Below are 12,971 nucleotides of genomic sequence, written 5' to 3' on the forward strand. Positions count from 1 at the left end.
GAAGCTACTCTCCTGCAGGCCCCTCTGCACGGTGATGCAGTCAGGCGTGTTCCTCTTATATGACAGGACACTGCAGTTCCCCCTCCACCTGAGTATGTTTTTCCCAGCACACCCATTCCCAAGAAACATGAATGCTCGAGAGGGCTATTGCCCTGGCAATTCCTCCAACACACAGTCTACTTAAGGGGACATCATAAAAGCCTCAAAAAGAAGACAGTACAACTTCTTCTGGCAGGCAGCAAAACAGACTGCTGATTGAATACACTTCACCTGCTGAGGTCAGATGAAAACAGGCTCTACCTAAGTGGGCATCTGAGTCTGCTAATGTGATCTTAATGTGTGCATGTACGTATCTTTTCAGGGTGTTGATGATGCCTTCTATACATTAGTTCGAGAAATCAGAAAACACAAAGAGAAGATGAGCAAAGACGGTAAAAAGAAGAAAAAGAAGACAAAGACAAAGTGTATAATTATGTAAATACAATTTATCCTTATTCTTAAGAAGTACTTAAGTAATTTTTGTACATTACACTAAATTATTAGCATTTGTTTTAGCATTACTTTACTTTCTGCTTCATGATCCTCTTAGCTTTACCTGAATGCTTGTTTTAAATGACAGTGGAAACTTCATTCCTCTTAAAGTGCCAGTATTCTATGACTGTTGGTTCTTGAACGAGCAATGCCTGTGAAGAAAAATAATTAAAAAAAAGAAGAAATGAAAAAAAAAACCCAACAAAAAATCACACACAAAAACCTGAGAACTGTCTTTGGACTCTTCGGTGCATGCACAGTTGCTAACTTCCTATTTTTCTTACTGATTGTGAACTTCTGTTCTGTGTGCAAACCAAACAATGAAATGATGCTCTACACGTTCTAACGTCCCCTTTAATTTTTTTGTTTTTAAATCTGGTTGGGAAAAAGGATTAGGTAGCAAAAGAGACTTTCATTTCAGCGTTTTATTCTAGACTGACTGCAATATAGAGAGACCAGAAGCCTTTATAGTCTTCCTGTAGATTTTGCTTCTAGGCATCTAGACTTGTAGCATTTCAGATCAACTTTAATGAATGTAAAGATAAAACTTTCACAAAATTTTTCACCGCAGTTTGTCACGGTCACTCCTTAAATACTCTATTTTTTCTATAAAAAAAGAAAAATTAAAAAAAGACAACAATGCACATCTGGCAATGGAAAAAGTAAAAGTTCTAATTAGGTTGATTTGCTATTATTAATGCATTGCTTTAAGACTTTCACTAACTTTTTGTGTCTGAAGACCAAGTGAAATCCTAGCTCTCCTGACCCCCAGTGGCAAATCTTTAAGTAGCTTTGTTCAGTAGATACGGGATTTCACCCTTAGTGTCTCTAGAAAATACTAGAAAGCCTTAACAGATAAGTTGATTCAAATTCTTAGGTTAATTCATACATGGATCCAGAATTTACCATAAGAATTAAATCAGAATGAATCTTAAATTATGTAGCAAAGTAAAACCATTCTTCCCTGCCCCCCACCCCCCAAGAGTGGCATGAAATACTTCCAGATGCCCATTTTGTTCAAGTTAGGGGAGGAATTTTAAATTCTAGTAACATCAAATGAGTGAATGTTTGAGTTGAATTTAGCTGCTTCATGCAAATAATTTGGAAATCCACTATGCCATAAAAATGGTGTGGAAATTGCACAAACTGTAAGCATAGAGTATGGTTTCCAGAGTCAATGTTTGTGTGATGTTTGTGAAGTACTAGTTTTGTTGCACAGATTAAATGGTTGGTGAGTGGCATTCCAGTGTCTAGACTGTCATGAAGCTAGACCAAGTTTTTAATGTATGTCTTTCTCTGTGATTAAGTTCTCTTGTGATTACCTCCCCCCCCTTTTTTTTCTTTATTGCAATTAATGCAGAATTTTGGCAGAAGCTTTTCATTTTTGGTACTGCAGTAGTCTAGTTATTCTGCAGTAAAATAAGAGCCAGTAATTGCAGTGTTGCCAGTTCCTGTTACCTTGATGTAATTGTTACACTGTTTGATAGTTTCATTCAGGCTTGGGTTCCTGCAGGTACACTTCTTCATAGTACCTAACTCAGCTGCAGGGTAAAATGTGAAAATGTGACTCTGGTATACCCGAAAAAATAAAAACACAAGTCATTGAAGTAGGATAGTTCAGGACACTGGAAAGTTTGGAACCAGGGATAGCAGCACTGCCCTAACCCAAGGTATACCTAAACAGTTAGGTGGGAATTTTACACAGTACAATTTTCATATACCTGTGTAACTTGGTCCATTTATATGGTATCAAAGGTGCAGCTGCATGAGAAAAAGTATTCTTTTGAGTCTACAGGAAAAAAAAAAACCTCTAGTGACTCTCATAGGTGGAGAGCTGCAAAGCTGGCAGGGGATGTGTACCGTCTGGATTGCTGCGTGTTCTTTAATTTCGATGTGGCTGAGAGACGTAATGCCTTTCCCTGCCTGCACCCCCTATTCCCCACTCTCCACCAAAACCCAGACCCCTTTTCCCTCCTTTCAGCTTCGATGTGAAATACAGATTATGAAATGTTCTGAAAAACAGTAATAGGAGAACCTAACATATCATAAGGACCAATAAGGAATAAGAACAGAATCTTAGTTTGCAAAACATTTACAGCTTCCAAGGCTAAAACATTTTGGAGTCAGTTAAGTTATTTGCACATTTTAGACACTCTTGATTATATATGAAGAATGTAGCAAAAGTGGGTAGTATACCTTGAGTTAATGGAAGTAATCTTAAGATTACTTTTTTTATAACTGAGTCACACTGCATGTAAAATTAGGGCTGGTCTAAAATTCTTACGTTAATTTAACTAAAAAATGTTAGGAGAAATTTTAGCTGAAATGTTTTAACCATCAAATGTGGATTTATATAGCTGTGCTATAAAGCTATATATAAAATAGTTCAGTTTTTTTAGTAAATGTGGTCTATAGCTGTCAATTGGGTTAAATTAGTACAAAATCTATTTAGATTAGCCCTTAATTTACTTTTAAAAAAACCAAACAAACACAAAATGACCAACAAAAAACACATCCTTGCCACTGTTGTGCAGTTTTGTCTTAGTATTTGTTGAGATTTGGTGAAGCATGTTGGACTGCAGCTTGCACAAGTTGATCTCATAATTATTCTGTCTTTCCCTATTTGAAATGCTTTCAAAGAACATACCTGGATGCTATCTCTGATAGCAACTACTAAATGAACATGTGAATCACTTACCATGTTAATACGTTAAATTGCCATGCGTCAGGGAGTAACACCTTCTTACAGTAGCTTTATGTAACTCTGGTAAACAACTTTTTCATTGGTTTTCTAAAATCTGAAATTGTTTTGACTAGTCTCATTGCCCTAAAATTTTTGCTAAGTTAAAAAAAGTTTCACTATATAGATTTTGTTACAGTAACAGGATCTCTGTAATGACTAAATACTGACACACAATCTTCTGCTCTTGTCTATGTTATAAAGCAATACAAATACAATTATTACCTTCAAAAACCATCAAACTGTAAATGAATCATATTGTCTCAAGTTTACATAAAGCTACATAGATGGTAAATCTTTCCTAACATTTCTTTATTCCACTGTCCTGTGTTTTCATGTTGAAAATACTTCTGCTTTTTCCTCTTGAGTGCCAACTTCTTACTAGAATGACTTCTTAATGTAATATGTTTACCTGGAATGTATTTTAACTATTTTTGTATAGTGTAAACTGAAACATGCACATTTTGTACATTGTGCTTTATTTGATGTGGAACATATGCAGTGTGATCCAGTTTTTCCATCATTTGGTTGTGTGACCTAGGAATGTTGGTCATATCGGACATTAAGTTAAAAAAAAAAAAAAAAAAGACCACTGTTTGTTTTAAATTTTTTAATGTTTTTAGGAGTATGTGCTGTGAGGTGATCTGGAATTTGTCATTTTTTTGTCAAACTGTACTGCTCCTATTTATTGTAATGTAATAAAAAATAGTTATTGTGAGTTGCTGTCCCAGTTTCCTTTTTCTGTCCCAGGAATTTGTGCCTCATCTCTGTAACAGAGTAATTGCACATTTGGCAGTTGTTCTGTTTATTTTTGGTACTTCTCCCCACCTGTCACAAAGCTGTTGGGAACCCCAATGGGCAAGGACTTCCCCTGAGACTGGGTGCTGTGCTTTGACAAAGTACCGATCCGCCTGCTTTGGTCTGTGCTGCCGTCACATTCTGCGCTCTGCGATGAGCAGAGCCTTCCTCAGGTAGATTGCATTTCTCGTTCACTGGTGTGTGCTGCTCAGGCTGTACAGTCTTCAGTCATGCCCCAGAGACCTTGCTTTCTTAAGTCTTAACAGCAGACATGATTTGAATTGGTCTGCAAGTTTAAAATACTCTGAATAGCTGTTTGATATTCATTCCCAGGTACACGTTTTTCTTCTATCAAATGCCTTCCATGGACTTACAGAAAACATGGAAGACATTTTTTATTACTGAGTGTGTCCCATGAGGAAAAAAGCATGAAACTCCTACTGTTCTATAAAGTTACACTTTGGCCCTTTGTTACCATGTCTGGATAATCTTTTATCAGTTATTGAGAAGGGCAGGTTAAACTTTGTACGTAGAGGTATTCATTTAGAATAGGTTTAACTGCAATATACTGTAGAGGAGTTTGGTTGATGTGGAAGGACTTTCTGTATGTCCCTGCAGTGCAGAAAACTGAAGCACATAGATTTCATTGCAACATACCATACAGTCAAATTTGCCATTATTTTTTAATTCTGTTCTAGATTTTGTTTGAAGACTTGCTACTGCCAACAGTTCTACCGCAGTGATTGCTTAGCTATATTTCAGAAGAAAACCAATGTTTTATCTCGTGTCATTTAGTTCTTGGGGGGGGGGAAGGGGGGTGGAAACACCAACCAACCTGATTATGCAACAGAATATCAGTTCTGGAACAAGTTTGGGCTAGTCGAGCCAAGGTCTACAGGTAGCCATAGAGCAAGCATCCACGATCAAACTTTTCTTTCTGGGGAAAAGGATCAAGTTTTGTATTCCTGCTACAGCGGTTCCACAGCATCAGACGTCAGCAGTAGCAGGGATTCAGGGTGTAAGTGCTTCAACCACTGCTGTTCAAATTGATTGCTTCAGCACCTGTGCCAGCCTGCAGATGTGAATCTGGCACACCAAGTAGTTAAAATTTTTAAGAATTTACTTTTCTTTTGAGAACATGCTCATTTTCAGTGGAAGTGAATCGTTGAAGGGGGAAGACTTTTGAAGTCAGATTAATCCTCTAAGTGTAGCACCTTGAATTGGCATTCCAGTGCACAGCTATTGGGTAAGAGGAGCTCTGTTCAACATGTGAATCGAAGTGAAATGGAACAGAATCATGTTACCACTACTTCCTGCAAAATTGTTTCATATCTGTAAGAAAAAACTATTGCCCATAACATACAACCCCCAAATCCTTCAGGCGACTACTTAAAGGGAAGCAAAGTCCTAACCTGTATTTTAGATGGGTTGGAAGGATTTAGATTTCATTTCTTTTGTGGTTACAGCTCTTTTATTGTTTATTTTTATGGATTTATATAGTTACATGCAAAGTCATTGGCACCAGTTATTGATTGTCATCACTGTAGTAGCGCTGTTTCAGAGCTCTGTATTTTCTGAGAAAGTACAAAGCCTCCAACTCTTTCATAACAAATTCTCCTCGTGCAATCAGTTCCTTAATTTTTTCAGGATCTTTCACATCTTTGTTTTTTAGAAAAGCTGCTTTCAAACGGCTTCTAAAGTAGTCTGCTCCTTTGGGATACTCCCTTCCAAGGTACAGCAGCTTGAAGAAAAAAAAAAATGTTTTAAATAAATTGAGTGCATGGTGAAAGGGTTTTGTCTGGTTAAGGGAAGTGCTTGTGGCATTTAAGAACTTACATTTTTGTATAGATTCAGCACTTCACCTCTTAAAGAATTGGCCATTCTCACATTTCAATGAATTCTTTATTCTCGTCTGCTACACTTTTTTTTTTTTTAACCTGAAGAATAATGTTTGATATTAGCCTTCCATGGGAGTCTGTAAATCCCAGCCTCATCCTCCACAGAAACTGCATGATTTCTAACTGAGCACTGTTCTGGTTCCACTCTCTGCCTCTCCTGGTTTTGGCTCCGTTTGTTTCCCTTTAGCTTCTTTCTCTTCTCCCGTTCCATCCGTCCTCACCTCTAACAGAAAACCAGAAACACCCAAGAACTTTCACTGCTGCAACACCCGTTTATCCCAGCGCTGCTCCTCTGCGCTTTCTACACGCTCAGTTTTGTACGTGCTGGCCTGGCACCTTCGTTATCTCTGGTCTGCTAAAGACACATTTATATACATAAATGTATATATGCATACAGCGCTAAATACGTATATATAAATAAGACCAGGAATCCCTGAAAATTTTGCGTTCATAAATCTTCCTTTTTAAATATCGTTTAAACGCATTATGAACTGGGGCCCGCACACAGCGGCAGGACGTAACGTTAAAAAAAAAAAAGAAAAAAAGAAAAAACAACGTTAGTACCGAAGAAGTAGGCCGGTTTTTATCTGACCAACGGCAGCTGGGGCGGAGCACAGTCGGCCCTCCTGGCACTGCGGGACGGGGGCCGCCGCCGTCACCCCCTCCCCTTGCCTTGCCTGGGGGGGCTGGTGCCCGGTGCCCGCCGCCCTGCCCGGTGCCGCCGGCGCCCGCTCGTACCCAACCCCGCACCCCCCGGCCGGGGCCCGAGAAGGTCAGTGTCTCACCAGCTCCCCGCCGCGCCGTAAACCCCGCTGGCGCCGCTTTACGGCAAAGCCGTAAACGGGAGGCACCGCCCTTCTGCTGGCCGGCCGGGGGCGGGCGGCAGCGCGGCGGCGCCGAGGGGCGGAGCGGGGCCGTGGGAGGAAGGGAGGCCGCCATTGGTGGCGGAGAGCACGTGGGGGGAGGGGCTGGTCGCCTAGGCAACGTGACGGCGGTGCCATGGTGAGAGCGGGCCGGGGCTGGGGCCGGCGGTTTCGTTGCGGGGGTCCGCACCGCAGCGGGCAGGGGCGGCTGCCGCCCGGCCCGGGTGACGGAGATGCCGGCACCAGCCTTGAGAGTGCGGGCTGCTGGCGGCGGCCTCTCAGCTGCTGCCGCGGCCTGGCGGGCGGCAACGTCTGGGACCCGGCCTGTGGGCGGTGTGCCGGCGGGCGGGGGGCCGCGGCGGGGTGGGCCCGGGCGGTGGGCGGTGTGCCGTGTGCCGGTGGGCCCGGGCGGTGCCGGTGTAGCCGCAGGGCCTTGAGCTTCTGCAGGTAAAGAGGGAAGGCAGGAGCAGGGTAACAGGTGTCTTGAGAGGCTGATGAGGGGGTGAGATGGATGAGGGTTGGACCAAAGTATTTCACATCGGTTACTGAAGTACCAGTGTATGGAAAAAGAGATTTAAGACTGAAAAGAAATCCCCTTGAAGGGCCTGTTAGCTTTTCTGCAATCCCCTGATCAAGCTTCTTGTGCAGTGGTTTGTTACTATGGCGGCTTAGCATGTCACCCAGCTCGGAGGTAACTAACGCTTCGTTGTTGGTGTTGCTCCATTGTAAGACACTTCGCCGCCGTCCCGTGCACAGCCTGTCTTCTCCTTCTTCCCCTTTCGCCACCCCACAGGGAATATTCTTGTGGGGGTAATTAATGACACCAACATTATGTAAATTCACATAGCAATATTTAGACTTTGCACAAAAAAAAATCAAATAAGGGATTTGCTGTTAGATGTTTGGCTTTCCAGAATCTGTTGTATTTTCTGTAGTCACTTGGAGAAGGCCCCTAACTATATTTCTTCACTTCAGGTGCAGTTTCCCAATGAATGACAAAAGAGCCAGTGGTGGTTTTGTGTTCTTCTAGGTCATCCCATGATGTAATTCAGTGTTACTTGGAATAGCACACAGTATCAGATTAGGAGTTTAGAAAACACTGAAAACGTTTTTTTGACTAAATTATGTCTTGGACTGAATTACATATTTGATGTACATTAGGTTTTTTTAACACTGGGAATAAGTAAATATACTTCTATAACCATAAGTGTAATCTAGCCTGATAGATTATGACCACTTGTAGTCATGTGTTAGCGGCTAATTTTCTGCAATATTGAAATTACTGTCATTATAGTTTTTCAGTAGTTAATCTAATCTAATTTTACAGAATAGTTTTATTTTCTAATTATTCCTTTATACTCAATACCCTGTTCTCTGATGCTTACTTTCCTTTCTCCTCTCCCCCTGTCTGATCTTCTAGGGTCCAAAAAAGAAGAAAAAGGTAGGTAGACACTAGTTCACATACAGCGTTTTGACCCTTGCAATATTCATTTCAGTGTTATGTCAGCACAGTTCTGTTATTTTCGAAATTATGTGAGTAAAATTACAAAGCGCTTCATGCTGAAATTAAAGGAAGCATCAGTTACTTCTGGCCTTAATGTCTACAAAATATATTTTGACACTTTTAAGAGGATCTGTCATAATAAAGGTGTTGTGAGACCTTAATAGTAAGCAAATGTGATTTTTAAAAGGAAAAAAGATTTGTTGTTGGTTTTTTTTAAAATTTTTTAATCTGTATTTCTGAGCCAGTTGGTCAGGCTTCATGAAATTTGAAAGAGGAACAGGTGTCTCCAGGACACTTAAGTTTATGAGCCTTTTGCAAGGAGGCTGAGTCATGTTCCTGCAGAACTACTAGAGAGAAGGTGACGAGCGCAGCCAGTGTGTGTTTTGCTTGGCAGCAGATGTCGGGGCATAAAGCCAGTGTCCTGGCTTCGAGCCACAGGCTAGACACAGACCACGTGACGAGCAGGGGGGACAACAGACAGAAGTTTGCGGGAAACTGGATTGCATAAATTCATCCCGTGGATTATTCTTAATTCAGTGATAATTAAATTATCTACCCCTTCCCCCAAAAGAACACATTCAAATGCATTACTTGGGGAGCTGTGCATCTCAATTTTGTCAGTACTATGTTGTCATAAGAATGTGAAAAGAAGTTGACTAAAAAGTGATTATAAGTAATTGAAACAAGCAAATTTTCTATTTTCATTGAAAGAAAAGTAATCGAAGATTTATATAGATTTTTTTTAACTGAAAGGAACTGATTCTTCTCTGAAATCTTAATGGGTAGAACTATGGCTTTTACTGACTATTATAGGAGTCAGTAAGTAAATGCTTTGGTAGCAAATGTGAGATAAGATGCATGCTGACTCTGGTGCTTTTTAACTCTAAATTTTCACCTTTGTTTTTTGTTCAAGCTCCTGCTAACCTTTGTACACAAAGTTATATTTATGTATATATTTATTGCTGTGTAAAGTGAATAGCTTTCCAAGTAATTATTTATATCTGAAAATACACTTGTCAGAATCAGAATGTGAAATAACAGTATTTGTAACACGCTTTTTCTGTGATGAATGACAGAAGTTCTCCTTGATTATTTCTAAGTTCCCTATCAACTGAATTACTTGTAATAATATTTACCAAATTATTAGGAATACTCAGGTGGGAAGATGTCATAATACCATCGTGTTCATTTGCAACTGTCTGGACTTAAGTCCTCTTTTTTTGTCTCTCCCTGTCAGCTGTGTTTGACCTCTTTCTCTATTGCCTATGGGCACTGTGCTACTGTACTGTGCTGGTTTGGTACCATTCTGTACTCATTTCTCTATGGAAGAGGAGGATTGGATTCCTGACAAATGCTTTTGATCCTTAGTGCTTATTGATATTGTGATACCATCCAATTATATTCTCTTACTGACACTGTGGATGGAACTCATACTGTTTTACTAATTTTATCTTACCTGGCTGAATCGTTGTCTCTCACCAGTGATGGCATGGAGACTTGGGATTCGGCTCTTTGATGTGCAACATCCAGGTTAGATGCCTAGATAGAGGACTTGTCTCCTCTTTTCACGTTGCCTCATGCTCTGAACCCGTTTACAGTGTATATTTTCTGTGTTTTACAAAAGTAAACATTTGATTTAATTGTCTTTCATTTGTATGTGTCAGAGGCAGAATACCGTTGTTCAGCCAGTACATAAATACGTCACCAAATGAAAGTAATTTGTTTTCCTGGACAGCTTTTGTCATCCATATCTTTGCTTTCAACCTTAGTTTAGGCTGCTGTCACTCTTTGTTTTGTCCGTATGTTGGAACCTATGCAGAAGAATATCATGGTTTGTATTCTCATGTGTACAAAAATATAGCTTTATCTGCCCCACTCATAAACAAGAATGTTGGCTGTGAATTAATTTTGCCATTCAGTACAAAATCAGCCTGCTTGTTTTTACAAGCTCCACTTCTACTTCCTTGCACATCTTTCTCCCCTGCCCCCCCTTCTTTTCCTTTTTTTTTTTTTTTTTCTCTTTTAAATCTCTTTTATTCAGCCCTTGTCTTTGCAGGATCTGCCTTCAGGAACAGCACTCCTCCCTGGTATCATTCCATCAACTCCAGATGGAGTCCAGACACATTAACTGCAAGTGTGTTATACGTGCAATACAATGGCAGTGTTACCTGTTTAAACACTGCATAAAACTGAATAAAGATTATTTAGTCCTTAGTCACTATGCACTTGGTGAGGACTGCAACCTTAGGCTGCCTTTTCTGCTTCATTAACAGGAAACCAGTATTTTCATTCTATGTGTCTTTGTTTTAAGTGCTGTTTTGTAGTCACAGTGCTGATCCTACATATTTAATTAGGCATCCCAAGACTGTTAATGCTAAAAATAAACACACACAAAAGCCAAACAAAATAAAAAATAAAAATTCATCCAAGAATCTTCCTTTTTGCCAGTGAGGAAAAGAAGTGAGGGGGTTATTAGCAAACATCTTCAAATCCAAAGAGAATTATGCTTTCTACATTCTACTGTTCAAGTCTCTTAAAGATAATGTGACCTCATGTGCACAGATCCAATTGTCAAATTTTTATGTGTATCAGTGAAGAATCTATGAATACTGTGTTACAGTATAAAAATAAGTGTTTTGTTTTCGTTAATCTGTTACGTGACAGATTTTGCATGTTACTTAGCTTGTATTTTATTTTTTTAAAATGTATGCCCAGACTGCAAAGAATTGATAAAGATGATAACTTCTGAGAACAAATTTTAAGTATAGTTATTCTAGGAACAGCCTAGGGCTTGAACTTTTTGTTAGTTGTCTTCTAAGTTAGATGCTTCTGAATGCCAGACCTGCCTGTGTCCCCAAATACATTTCCCAATGTTTCCTAAAATGTTTGAAATTTTAGCGTCTACTTTCTTAGTAGATCTGCCTGTTATTCAACTTCTACATTAAGAGAAGATACTTTAATATTCTCCTATTGTGTCTGTGTTCAGGAATGTCTGGCATAGAGTAATAAATTAATTGTAAGAGCATACACTGCATCATGAAAATGAGAAGAAAATTGAGTCCAGGATGTATATTGCTGTTTTGGAGGCTTCATTGACTGTATAGGGAGTCTAGAATATTAATTCAGGGATCACATTAGAAGGGAAAAGTTATAGTTGGCAAGTACCTCCCAAAATGTATTAAAATTATATTGACAATTGTTTTCTTTTCATTTATTGCAAACATTAAGTCCAGTGGCAAAAAGAAAGTTAGCAAAGCTGAACGACTGAGATTACAGAAAGAAGAAGAAGAAAGGAGGCTGAGAGACGAAGGTACTGTGCACTTAAGTTATTTATGCCATCATATTCCCTATAAATGATTTTAAATAAATGGACAGAAAGTAATTTCCTAAACTATATGTGCATCAATGTCTATATTTCACAAACACAGGTGATTCTTCTCTTTTTTATTGTGTAGGCTAAATTCTGTGTGACTGCATCTCACTTTCCTATTAGAGCCATACTCTTTTCTCTAGTTATTTCTCCTGTGGTTAGGAACTTGGGAAGGGGGATGCCTAGAATAATTAGATATTTTTTTTTCTCTTTTACCATTACCTTTCCAAATATTCTCAGCAAGTTAGAAAACCACAAAACATTGCATTTCTTCCCCTCCCCCTGCTTAAGCCTATATATCAGTAGTCAAGAGAAATTCTCTGAAAAGGACTTTTTCCAGAGAAGGCCAGCGGAATACTGCTGTTGGCAGAGGGCTAGCTGGTGTTCTGAAGGGGTAGCAGTTAATGTGGCTGCGAACTAGGTTTGACTGAAATATAGTTTGCTTGAGCTTGTTCTGCCTCTACTGAGCGACTGGTTCGCCACCCACTTCTTCAAGATCTTTCTGTTGTAGTTCGCTGTATCCCTTAAAATGAAATCCCAGTTGCATAACTTACCTGTCCTCACCATTTGAATGTGCCTGCTTCTGCAGTTTAGTATCACGACCTGATACCCTGTCTGAAAATCAGATCCATCCCTGCTACTTCCCTTTCTGCCACTAATCAGATCCGATGGGGGCTTAGGCATGCTATGATGGCTAGTAATAGTAAGTGACTACTAATCACTAGTAACCTTTGTGGTTGGGAGTAGCAGCTGAGGTGAGTACAGGCAGACTTGGGAACAGCTGTTGCTCTTGCCTCAGTGCAACACAGATACTTGAAGTGATTTACGTGTAGGTGGTGACATTCAAGCCACTGTCTGGGAACATGTGGATCGATGTATAGGCTCTGCTAGCTTAGGCTGAAGGCTTAGCGGTTGAAATCAATTTTAGTTTTCACATTCTCTTAATTTCTAGTCCCTATGGCAGCAAAGAAAAGCTAAAACTGTGATCAGGAGTGACTGATCCTAAAGAGGATTTCAATGAACAAACAGCTGCAAGATTGAAGTTGTAGGAAACCAAAGGTTGTAGCAAAGGAGAATAATAACTTGGGACTGAACCACTCAGTTTCACCATAGATTTTGTTTTGAGAACCAGGGTCCATTGAAGCTGTAGATAAAAGAAGAGGTGCTCCTGCTGCTGTTTGTGAGGGCTTGCTGATCCGTGTCTCCACTTGTATTGTCACAGGCTGATAGGGGTAGTGCCATAGATACTGTGTTTCAGTACCATGGT

At 39.9% G+C, this 12,971-nt stretch overlaps 2 protein-coding genes across 6 annotated transcripts in view; one reads left to right on the forward strand and one right to left on the reverse strand.

Moving 5' to 3' along the window:
- LOC308065962 (GTPase KRas) overlaps positions 1 to 12,971 on the forward strand; it is a 53,859-nt gene that overhangs the window by 22,888 nt on the left and 18,000 nt on the right. Inside the window, exons 1-3 of one of the 5 annotated variants that reach the window (XM_080392660.1) lie at positions 6,906 to 6,969; positions 8,251 to 8,271; positions 11,563 to 11,644. In XM_080392660.1, the coding sequence (XP_080248786.1) occupies positions 6,967 to 6,969; positions 8,251 to 8,271; positions 11,563 to 11,644 (106 nt within the window). In that variant the 5' untranslated portion in view covers positions 6,906 to 6,966. The other 4 variants (XM_080392662.1, XM_080392659.1, XM_080392661.1 and 1 more) reach the window with 4 other exon arrangements.
- On the reverse strand, positions 627 to 6,006 carry ETFRF1 (electron transfer flavoprotein regulatory factor 1). The gene is made up of 2 exons (XM_080392671.1): positions 5,906 to 6,006; positions 627 to 5,810 (listed from the first exon to the last, which is right to left on the reverse strand). The coding sequence occupies exons 1-2, from the start codon at positions 5,948 to 5,950 to the stop codon at positions 5,595 to 5,597; spliced, it is 261 nt and encodes an 86-aa protein (XP_080248797.1). The 5' UTR covers positions 5,951 to 6,006; the 3' UTR covers positions 627 to 5,594.

This window comes from Falco punctatus (genome assembly GCF_963210335.1).
Source record: "Falco punctatus genome assembly, chromosome: 6".
NCBI lineage: Eukaryota > Metazoa > Chordata > Aves > Falconiformes > Falconidae > Falco > Falco punctatus.